The 11,566-nt window shown below is 32.0% G+C and overlaps 2 protein-coding genes across 2 annotated transcripts; both read left to right on the top strand.

The window, feature by feature from the left end:
- The first annotated feature begins 2,969 nt into the window (after positions 1–2,969).
- LOC145039687 (uncharacterized) lies at positions 2,970–5,113 on the top strand. Its single transcript, XM_078987709.1, has 5 exons — positions 2,970–3,115; positions 3,673–3,925; positions 3,998–4,169; positions 4,311–4,717; positions 4,874–5,113. The coding sequence occupies exons 1-5, from the start codon at positions 2,970–2,972 to the stop codon at positions 5,111–5,113; spliced, it is 1,218 nt and encodes a 405-aa protein (XP_078843835.1).
- Positions 5,114–5,131: 18 nt separating this feature from the next.
- LOC145039686 (uncharacterized) lies at positions 5,132–6,082 on the top strand. The gene has a single exon (XM_078987708.1). It carries the CDS (start codon positions 5,132–5,134, stop codon positions 6,080–6,082), a length of 951 nt encoding a protein of 316 aa, XP_078843834.1.
- The last annotated feature ends 5,484 nt before the right edge of the window (positions 6,083–11,566 follow it).

The raw sequence follows: 11,566 nt of genomic DNA, 5'->3' as shown, positions 1-11,566 counted from the left end.
ACATCACAAATTTGCATTAAACTTTCATTTTTTTTTTTTTTTTTTTTTTTTTTTTTTTTTACATTAAGACATCATATTTTGAAAATTGTATTTTTCTTCTAATTTATTCATACTAAGTTATCATACTTAAAAAATTGCATCCTATTTACAACATCTTCAATTTTTGTTACCAATTAAGACATTATATATTACATAATTGCATTAAACTTCAAAAAACTTCCATATTAAGACATCATGTTTCGAAAATTGCATTTTTCTTTTAATATTTTGTATTAAGTCATCATATTTTGAAAATTGCATCTTATTTTCAAAATTTACAGTTTTTTACCTATTAAGACATTATACATTACAAAATTGCATTAAACTTCGAAAAAAAATTCCAATTAAGACATCATATTTTGAAAATTCGATTTTTCTTCCTAAATTTATCATATTATGTCATCATACTTTAAAATTTGTATCTTATTTTCTAAATTTTCAAATTTTTTTACCAATTAAGACATTATACATTACAAAATTGCATTAAAATTTCTAATTTTTTTTACATTAAGACATCATATTTTGAAAATTGTATTTTTCTTCTATTTTTTTCATATTAAGTCATAATACTTAAAAATTGCATCTTATTTACAACATTTTCAATTTTTTTTTATCAATTAAGATATCCTGTTTTTGAAAATTGCATTTTTCTATCAATTTTTTCATATTAAGTCATCATACTTTAAATATTCCAAAATTGCAATTAAATTTTCAAACTTTTTCCTACTAAATCGTTATACTTGGAAAACTACTTTTTTTGTAAAAATTTTTCATATCAAGTCATCATGTTTTGAAAATTGTATTTTTATTTCAATTTTTTTTTCATATTAAGTCATCATACATTGAATTTTTCATTTTTCTTTCAGTTTTTTAATATTAAATCATCATACTATAAAAATTGCATTTTTCTTTCAATTTTTTTTATATTAAGACATCATACTTTTAAAATTACATCTTATTTCAAAAATTTCAATTTGTATTACCTATTAAGGCATTATAAATTACAAAATTGTATTAACCTTTCAAACTTTTTCACATAAAAATACATAAAAAATATGTAAAATAGATAAAAATACATATAAATAAGAAAAAAATACGTTTATATATTTAAAATACTTAAAAATACGTAAATAAATGCTTATAAAAACTTAAACATTACACAAATACGTAAAAATAGATATAGATATGTAAAATTAGCGATTTGGTATCACGACCTGTTGAACAGGTTAAAATGACTAAAATGAATAAATTAGGCGATTTCTTAGGCTTTTCTATTCAGAAAGTGAAAAAGTTAGGATTTTTTTGTTCAAAAAATAAAATTTAGGACTTTATTAAAAAAATTTCCAAAATATTGAGACTTTTTTGGAGATATCCCTTTTGAATGTGTTTATCTTGTCGTGCTTTTTTTTTTGGGTGCTTTATATTTTCAAGTTTGTTTTGTCCGTTGCTTGCTCTTATTTTTTTATTCATTTTTACCAATATTTTTGTGAAATTTCTAATAAGCATTGGAAGAGAATATGGGAGTGAAAACCTTATCCAAGTCTGTAATTTTGTTTTGTACTCACTTTAGCTTAAAACAATTCACTTTGGAAACCAAAATTTACATAAAAATAACTAAATACATAATTAGAAAAACAAAACAAAACAAATAGTAGAACAACAAAATGCAAGACCAATAAAATAAAAATCCCAAAGCATAATCTACAAACATAGCCACACTCACAATGGATCCTAAAAATATGTTATCAACCTAACCTAGTAAAAGCTATACACTCTAATTGTTCCTCAAAACAAACATCTACCATATATAATTGAAAAGCTAGAAAAGACAACACCATTTTCAAAAAAATAGCTTCAAAGATCAAATATTCTAATAGGACCAACTAATCATTACACATACATTTCTAACTACATAGGAGTATGAAATGATGCATAAACATAGGAAGGTCTTGAGAGAAGAAACAACGGTCCCGCTAAATTTTAAAAAAAAAAATAGTAACAATGATTCAACAGATTTATATAAATTTAGCAAATTTATCGGAAACATTTAATGTAAAGCAAAACACAAGCAACCAAAGACACACAAATTGTAAAATCAGGGAGAATGATTATAAATCATTTTAAAAGGCGACTTTCTACTCTTAATTAAAAAAAAATGTAGTTAAAATAACTTCACCCTAGTATTTTGTTGGCAAAGCAGACTAAAAAGGTAATGATCTTGCAATGTTTAAAAGGTGTCCATGTATTCTCTCCATAATATCGTTATGTTGTGGAGTATAGGTACACAAAGTTTGTCTTGAAATACGATTAATCTAAAAAAACTACTGATATTTAACAAATTTTGTTCCATTATTCGATCTGACCATTTTCACTTTAACATTAAAATGATTTTTTCAAAAAGTTATATAACACAGAAAAGCAAGAGAAAACCTTATGTTTAGACTTCATCAAGTAAACCCAGACTTGTGAATATATATATAGTGGCAAACCATCTTAGGGGCCAGCCTCCCCACTTTTAGGTGTTCTAATACCTGTATATACTCATCCATATGATATTCAAGTTAAAAAAAAATAGTAGAATGACATCTTTGCCTCCTTGGTTTCCAAATCATGTGAATATATATATAATATAGATAGCAATGCCCAATAACAAAATTTTCGGAAGATCACAAAGGAAATCAAAACCAACTTTGTTTATTTAGGATTCTATAAAATAAGGAAACTTAATATATATTAAAATCTATAAAAACCCACGATTATAATCAAGATTACAACAATTTAACCTAAGTTTGAGTTAAGAAAACTGAAAAGTTTAAACCTAAATCAAAAGTTTATTCTCGCCACCAGAATACTCATAACTCACTGGAAGAAAATCACTGACTATTAAGACCATTGCTGTTTTGTACTCTTTTCCGGTCACCGGATTTTTCATGTCGTTGGTATCGTACGCCCTTTCTCCTCTTCGCCAATCACCGGAGCCTGTTGAAACTTGGCCTTCGCCGTCCGTTGACTGTTGTGCGTTTGGGTGCTCTCCGCTACTCAGGGTGGTCTTCATTCTCGTTTCTCATTATAAGAGGTACATAGCTCTGTGTCTTTGTTTGTCCTTATATATCTATTAATTGATTTTCTATCGCTAGTGGAGTAAATTTCTAAGCAACAGTAAAGTAGAAATTGTAAATTGCAGTTTTGTAGAGAGCCTTTATGATGAGTTAGGACTACTCACATATGACATTATTGACATATAGTATATATTAAAATAATGTATGTAAAAGTATATATATTATATACACTACTTTATATTTGTTAGTTTATTATTAATTCTAAAGTAACTATTGACTTGTTTGCATATATTCGTATATAACTTATGAATTAGGATATACAAAAGTATATATATACATATATATTACTTTATACTTATTATACTTATTAGTTGAATTTGCATACAATTTTTGATGAACGTGTATATATGAAAGTAATTTATATCATATGTGGTTTATATTATCTTTTTAAAATAAAAGCTTTAAATGTTTATCGGTATTTTATATTGATATTTTGTTGATTGTTAATAAATTTGGTTGTATAGTAGATATCAACATGAAAAAACAACGAACTATTAATTGGGATTTTTAAAAGAGAACACTCAGGTTCTGCTCAAGATTCTGAAAACCCATCGGAGATTGTTTTGGATGAAGATGCCCCCACACCTGATGTTCATAATACTGATAATCGTTTCAAAAAACCTCATCTTGAAATTAATGAAATTGATCTTAATACATTAGAAAGAGATCCTGGTTTGCGTAAGCAAATTTATGATTATCCAGTTAATCAGCGAGATACTATTAGGCGAGCATATATTAATCTTGGTCCCTTTCAACAAACACTTGCTGTATATCCAAAATCGGGACCAAAAACCCATAAGCGTAGTTTTCAAGCTTCTTGGTTTAAATTATATCATTAGTTTGAATATTCAGAGAGCTTAGATGCTGCGTTTTGTTTTCCATGTTTTCTATTCAACAAGCCTTCGGGAATGGGACACTACGACCAACAAGCATTTACTATAGATGGATTTCAGAATTGGAAGAAAGTTGGTGGAAAAAGTTGTGCTTTTTTGCATCACATAGGGATTGAGTGTACATCTTTTCACAACGTTGCACAAAAATCATGTGATGATTTGTTAAACGAGGCATAAGATATACAAAATGTGTTTGAGACATTTATAGAAGAAGAGCGTAAAAATAATAGATTAAGACTGAAAGCTACTATTTATGCAGCACGTTGGTGTGCCTTTCAAGGAGTTGCATATAGAGGCCACGATGAAGGACCAGATTCCATAAACAAAGGAAATTTTCGTCAAATGTTGAAGGCAATTGGCGATTTTAACACGGAGATGGAAGAATTGTTCCGTACTGCTCCTAAATATGCGTCGTATATATCACCATCAATTCAAAAAGAGGTTCTAAACCTTATATCAACTAAGGTGAGTAGGATGATTTGCGCGGAGATTGATGGTGGGAAATTTTGTTTAGTTGTTGATGAAGCACGTGATCAGTCTAATAAAGAACAAATGTCAATTGTTTTGAGATTTTTAAATAAAGATGGATTTGTTATGGAGCGTTTCTTTGGGCTTGTTCATGTACCTGACACTACAACACAAACTCTTAAGAATGCAATTTATTCTGTAATGTCACATAACAATCTTGATCTTAAGTCTATTCGTGGCCAATGATATGATGGTGCAAGCAATATGCGAGGTCATTTCAAGGGTTTACACGCATTGGTTTCAAATGATTGTCCATATGTGTATTATGTTCATTGTTTTGCCCATCGATTGCAGTTAGCATTAATGGCTGCTTCACAAGGAGTTGTTGCATTACAAAAGTTTTTTACTCGATTATCTTTTGTTATCACTGTTGTTGGTGCTTCCTCCAAGCGTGCCGACCAAATTAGAGATGCACAGGTCGAGGAAATTGCATACAAGGTTTCTATTGATAAGCTAGAGACAGGTAGAGGTCTTAATCAAATTGGCACATTACAACGAGCTGGTGATACTAGATGGAGATCTCACTTCAAATGAGTTTCGAGCTTAATCAAAATGTTTAGTCCAACTTGCGAGGTTTTACTTAAAATTATTGAAGATGGCACTGGAGCAATCAAAGGTGATGCAGATTCAACATATGAGGCTATTACTATATTCGAGTTCATTTTTGTTCTTCATCTCAAGAAAGAAATAATGGAGATCACTGATTTACTTTGTCAAGTTTTACAAAGACAAACTCAAGATATTTGTAATGCATTGAGGTTAGTTGCATCTACCAAATTGTTATTACAAAAAATGAAATATGAAAGATGGGATAGTTTGCTCTCTCTTGTTAAGTCATTTTGTCAGGAACGCAACATTTATATCCCTGACATGTCTTCTCCCTACTTTAGTAGAGGGGCTCAAGCTCGTAAAAAGCGTAGTGATCATACACTTGAACATCATTACCGAGTGGATATATTTTACGAAACAATTAGTTGTCAAATAATGGAACTAAATCATCGATTCAACGATAGCTCAACGGAGTTGCTTCGACTTTCAACAACTTTAGATCCTAAGAGTGTTGATGAGCCTTTTCGAATTTGTGATATAATTACGTTAGTAGATATGTTTTATCCTGAAGATTTCAATGAACAAGAGAAAACAGTTTTGAAGAAACAACTTCAACATTATGAGATTGATGTTGTTCAACATGCAGATTATAAACTATTGACTTCTATGTCCGAATTGTGTCAATGGTTGATAAAGACTAGAAGAGTAGCGAACTTTCATCTTATTTATCAAGTAGTTAGTCTCATACTTACTCTTCCAGTTTCTACTGCTACAACAGAGAGATCATTTTCAGCAATGAACCTCATTAAAACAAGGTTACGGAATAAAATGGAAGACGAGTTTCTGAATGACTCATTGGTTTTGCACTTCGAAAGGGAACTTGTTGAAAAGATTAGTTTAGAGATAATTGTAGAAGATTTTAAAAAAGCAAAAGATTGTCGTGTTCCACTTTGATAAACGATTTAACAATCTTTATATTAGTTTTTTTGTTTAAACTTTTGATATGTCATAATTTTGAAATAAATAAAACTTGTTTATATAGTTTAATTATGAAGTCTTAATCTTGGCCCCCCTAGCTATAGTGCTTGTGTTTTGCCCATATATATATATATATATATATATATATATATATATATATATATATATATATATATATAAGGAACAAACATCCAGATGTATTAACTCTCCTAGGAATGTCATCCTATCCTAACTTTTGAAAAAGAATTACGAGTTGCTTTGCCTTGTGACATATGTCACAATTGGTGGTAGTGACTTAGTTCCAAAGCTAAGAGTTTCTCTAAGAAGGATGGATCATAATGCTTACCTAACCTATTATGTCATGTTAGCTCAGAAACACAACATCGAGTCCTAACAACAAAATGGGGACTAAGGCATAAGAGTTGTCAAGATAATAAATTCCACTAGATTCATGAGCAGTCCTCACAATCACCTTGAATTGTGAATCCTAACAGCACCATTAGATTCATCAAATACAACTTTGTACTTGTAATCCTTACAAAGTTTGTGGACAGAAAGTAAACTGACATTAAACTCAAGGACCACAAAGTCATCAAAAAATACACCCTTAATCAAGTGTTAATTTGCACTGAATCTATGACCCATTGTTTGTTGGCGGTGGAGGAGTTACAAAAAATACATGCCATATTGCTAGTAAATTCACCATTTTCTTGTTTTTCATTTATGAGACTAAAAAATTTGGAATAAGAAAGAATTTATCAAACGCATTATTAGATTGTGAATCATAGACTGCAACTGCATTTTTACCTAAAACAGACTTATTCGAATTTTGAGAATCGTTTCTAAATTTGAAATCTTTTGGAAACCCAATAAGATAATAACAACGTTCAATAGTATCACCATAGTTTTTACATTATAAACTTTGATTTCCACGAGTTTTATTTCTCTTAGAGTCAGTAAATTTCCCAACAAAGATGGAGTCATACACATTGTTACCATGTCAAAATTCAACTGAATCTAAGGAAGATATTTCTTCTCTTCTAGAAATTTGCAAAAATATGATCTCAGCCTTCACATGTCTTAAAAAGACAGATGAGTAAGTTCTTTCAATTTATTCTTCGTAGTTTTTACAAAGTAATTACAATGAAATATTAAAATTTTGTACTGGTGATTTTTCAGGCACGTGGTGATTCCACCGTTTGGGAAAGAGGCACTTTTCACTGCTGCAATTCTGCTCTATATTAATGGTAAGTTAAACGGTCAATATTTTGTGTTTCTTTTTTGGAATGAAATCCTAAAGTCGTGGATAAAATTCAAAATGTCATTGTGGATAAATTATCTAGATGGAACAAAAGACATTAGTGATTTTGATTTATTTATTTTCTTTTGCAGTTTCATTTGCATTAGCATGTTAATTTATAGGTTTTGATAAATATTAATGTTGGAACAATGATCACCTTCGAATCTTTAAGTTCCTACATTTTTAAGTTTAGAAACAAAAGGATCTGGGTTTGACATTTAACAATATATTTTTGGGTTTATTGAAGGGTATAGTATAATTTACCTGTATGCCAGTTTTGTTTGACAATTGACAGAGAGTGGATTGTGAAATAGGTGAGGTCAGATTCTTACAAAACAATCGTAATTAAACGTCAAATACAAAAAGAAAAAAAAAAGTAAATTCTTGAAAAGTTGTTTAAGGATAATTTTTACATTTATTTATGAGTAACTTATAGTTTTGGTCTCACTGGCTATCCTTGTGGTTTTCAAAAATTGCATGCATGGTCCTTAAGATTGCTACCGTCTAATGAGTTTCATCAAATGCTTGTGAAATGACGAAATTACCTTTTTATTTGTTATTTTCTTATGTTATTTTTCTATCTTAATTCTGTTTTGGAACGAGTTAGTATATGCCTGTTGTGATTGAACCCACGACCTTTTTGTTAGACACCATGTTAGCGAAGTGGGTTAGCTCCAACTTGTTCCCCCTTAATTTTATTTTATTTATTAAATCAAAGAACCACCATTACATAACATATAACCACCACCATCACCCCACCACTTTTACCCATTGCTGCTAGAAACCAACCACCAACAATCCCCACCACCACTAATACATGTCACTAAACCACCAGCACCTACATGTCTAGTAAACCAACCACTAAACACCACTATCGCCAATACCAGCACCATTAATACCATCACCCTCACCATCCCAACCAATGCATCACCGATCACCAATGCTACATCAACAAACACAGCCTAAAATTGTCGTACAACACCATCACATTCAAATATACACCAGAGATCAAAACCAAATTCAACTCCCAACTATAAAGATCAAAAGCAAGATCTTATACATGAACTAATTTCAAGCAAAAATCAAATCCGTAAAACCTAATTGAAAATAATAGTGGAGTTGGTGGTGTAACATCCTGATCCCTAGTTATGAGAATTAATTCTTAAAATATGTTTTCCTTGGATACTCGACGTGTTGGAAGCCTAAACTCGGTATGTTGAGATGATTTTGGCCGCGGATGTTAATGAGCCAACTCGGCGAGTTGAGGTGTCTTAACTTGGCGTGTTGGCAGCTGAGAAAGAAACCCTAATTTTTTTAAGGTCTTGACTCTTGCATCCTATTTAAAGGCCTTAAGTCCCTTGGTTGGCCTTCTTACCGGCCTCCTCTGTCCAGAAACCCTAATTTTGAGTATCATCTTCCATAGTTGAGTGTGTGAGCTTGTGGAGAGCCTTAAGCGTTGATTCTTGGTACTCTATTGAAGGAGCCTTGAAGTTTGAAGTGTCTATTTTGGAAGGAAGGATATAGATCCATAACCTCCCCACTTGTTATAGTCTCTTTGAGGTATACAGTCTATACCTTGCTTCCTTGTTGCTTAGATCTCTTCGTTTAAAGTCTTATTGTGATTATTGGACTTATTAGTGGATTGGGCAAGGAGTTGAGTATTTTATGGGTTGTTCTAGATCTGGACATTTTGTGGCCTTATTTGGCTTAAAGTTGCAAGATTTATTAGGTTCTAAGTCTCATTCATGCATTAAGTCCTTTATTAAGCTCTTCTTGATTCCTAAAGCTCATGCATGAACGTAAACTTGGCAACTTTACGTGGTCCTCCAGCTCCAGGGTATCAGATCTACATTTTGAAGCCTTGGATTCAATAAAAAAAGGGGCTTAATGTATTAAGTTGCTGGAAATTGGACAAACTCGACGAGGGTTGGTCACACTCGGCGAGTTGGTTCGTTTTGTCCCGATTCAGAATCTATGGAGAAACACGGCGAGTTGAAGCACAACTTGGCTAGTTGGGTCAACATGGACTGTTGACGTTGACCGTTGACTTTGACTTTGACCTTGATTGACCAAGTTTGACTTTTGAGGGCATTTTTGGTAAACACTTTCTTTTGAAATGAAATGGTTGTTCATTACTTGCTTACCATATACATATCTCATGATACTAAACATGACGTCCTCCACCCCCGAAAGTTTCCGCCATTCTCGGTTTTGGGGTGTGACAAGTGTCAAGAAGAAGAAAGCCATTTGCCCGTGGTTTAAAAGACGATTAGTATACCTAATCTAGGCCCCAATACCTAGGACAAGGGAATGCTTATTCTAAGACATGTTCTGATAGCTGCTTGTTTCCATAACAAGAAAAGGACTAAGAAAGCAAACTTGCCCAAATGTATATTTGAAGTGAAAGGACTAGAACATGAAGAGTTAAATTTGATTGTGGATCACGAGCCCATGCTACTTTCCATAGCATCAAAAGATAACTAGTTCTCCCATGTTTGGTGTTCAATCAAATATATGGATTTATAATGCCATTAGAACATTACTTCTAAACCTTGAATATTTTACTAAGTTGAGTACTGACATTTGTAAGAATGAGTAGTGACTAAAATGAATTAAGAAGACTAAAACATGGAGAATGTAATTTGATCATGAATGCCAAACCCTTGCTACATTCATAGGATCAAAAGACAACTCTCTTCAAAATGTTTAGTCAATGGTGTTATAATTTGAAATTGTTTATACTATGAAACTAGTATAGTAACAATAGTTCAAAGTTGATTCAAATATTTGAATAAGGTGTATTATTGTGAATGGATCGTTCAGATTAATCACAATATGTATAATGTACTTATTCAAATACATCCAAAGGTTTGGGTGAAATATATTTGTGGCATCATAATCTTGGACACATAAATGAGAAATGCATTACCAAGTATCCAGTTGGATCAGATTTTGGATATCATTTGACCTCGAGTCTTATGATAAATGCAAATCCTGTTTATCAAGATAGATGATGAACACATCACTAGGTGATGTCAATATCTGTTGGAATTAGTTTGCACTAATTGATCATTCAGAACAACCACGATACATGGTAAGACCAACTTCGTATGAATGTGAGTCTGGAACCTTTCAGGTGTTCAGAGTACTCATAAAGCGAGGTTAAGAATCAACTAGGCAATAGGATGAGACACTCATAGTGAGAATCTCAGTCCAAACTTTATCGATCATCTAAGTGATCGTGATAGAGTTTCATAATCTATCTCCACCCAAAACACTAGCACTAGGGAGTGTTAGTTGGATAGAGAAACAAATCGTTCATTGATTTGGTACTAGAAGAGTCGCACTATTTTTGCTGACAATTCGTGGATTGTACCATGAATAGTGTTACAAGAAGTCCTTTGGTCTTGTGCCAACTAAGTAGGTTCTTGAAATACTCTATGATATGTGAAGTGGGATTCTATCCTCACTGCCATATATGGAAGTATATGATTATGAGGCTTACGCTCGTCGTGAAGCGCTCGAAAATCTAGGACTTTGAATAGAGATGTGTTAACTCATCGGAGAGCCCATCAAGCATTTTGGATAACTGTTTAACAACCCCTCTGAGAATAAAGTGTATGTTGCTCGAATGGCAGTCTTCCAAGAGAGGAAGTTGATTTCCAAAAGAGCTAGTGGGAGACACATTGCTCTTGATAAGATTCGAGAGCCAACCAACGAAGAGCCTAAAGTTGGATATATCATTCAATTCGGGATTGAAAGAGCTATTAAGGAAACTGACATACCTCCACCTATTCCTTATATGATAGAAGACATCATGAACCTAGTTGTATAAGAGTTTATTTATATTCATGAGGTAAATGAGTCACTGGTATGGAGCAATCAGAGTATACTTGCTATCGGAAGCTATGGTAGGCCCTAAAGGCTACAACATAGAAGGAGGAAATGGAAAGCGAGATTCAATCCATATATGTTGTAATTTGGTAGATCAAGCACTTGAACTTAGTCCTTAAGTGCAAGTGGATCTTCAAGTAGAGACAATCATGGATTGATACAAACACATAATTGAACCAAGATAGGTTTTAAAAGACGTGTAAGCATAGTAAGTTCGTTTATGGACCGAAATAAGCATCTCGCAAGATGGATCATTATTTTAATGA

The sequence above is a fragment of the Lactuca saligna genome, chromosome 4 (assembly GCF_052625555.1).
Source record: "Lactuca saligna cultivar CGN05327 chromosome 4, ASM5262555v1, whole genome shotgun sequence".
Lineage (NCBI taxonomy): Eukaryota > Viridiplantae > Streptophyta > Magnoliopsida > Asterales > Asteraceae > Lactuca > Lactuca saligna.
Note: the sequence above shows the minus strand (reverse complement) of the source record. Positions and strands in the feature narration are given on the sequence as shown.

What these genes read in the sequence shown, in the direction of transcription:
- LOC145039687 (XM_078987709.1), top strand. Translation starts at nt 2,970, where the DNA reads ATGTCGTTGGTATCGTACGCCCTTTCTCCTCTTCGCCAATCACCGGAG. An exon ending in GCATCACATAGGGATTGAGT is followed by an intron (nt 4,170 to 4,310) that starts GTACATCTTTTC and finishes CTATTTATGCAG; the next exon opens with CACGTTGGTGTGCCTTTCAA. An exon ending in TTAAGAATGCAATTTATTCT is followed by an intron (nt 4,718 to 4,873) that starts GTAATGTCACAT and finishes CATCGATTGCAG; the next exon opens with TTAGCATTAATGGCTGCTTC.
- LOC145039686 (XM_078987708.1), top strand. Translation starts at nt 5,132, where the DNA reads ATGTTTAGTCCAACTTGCGAGGTTTTACTTAAAATTATTGAAGATGGC.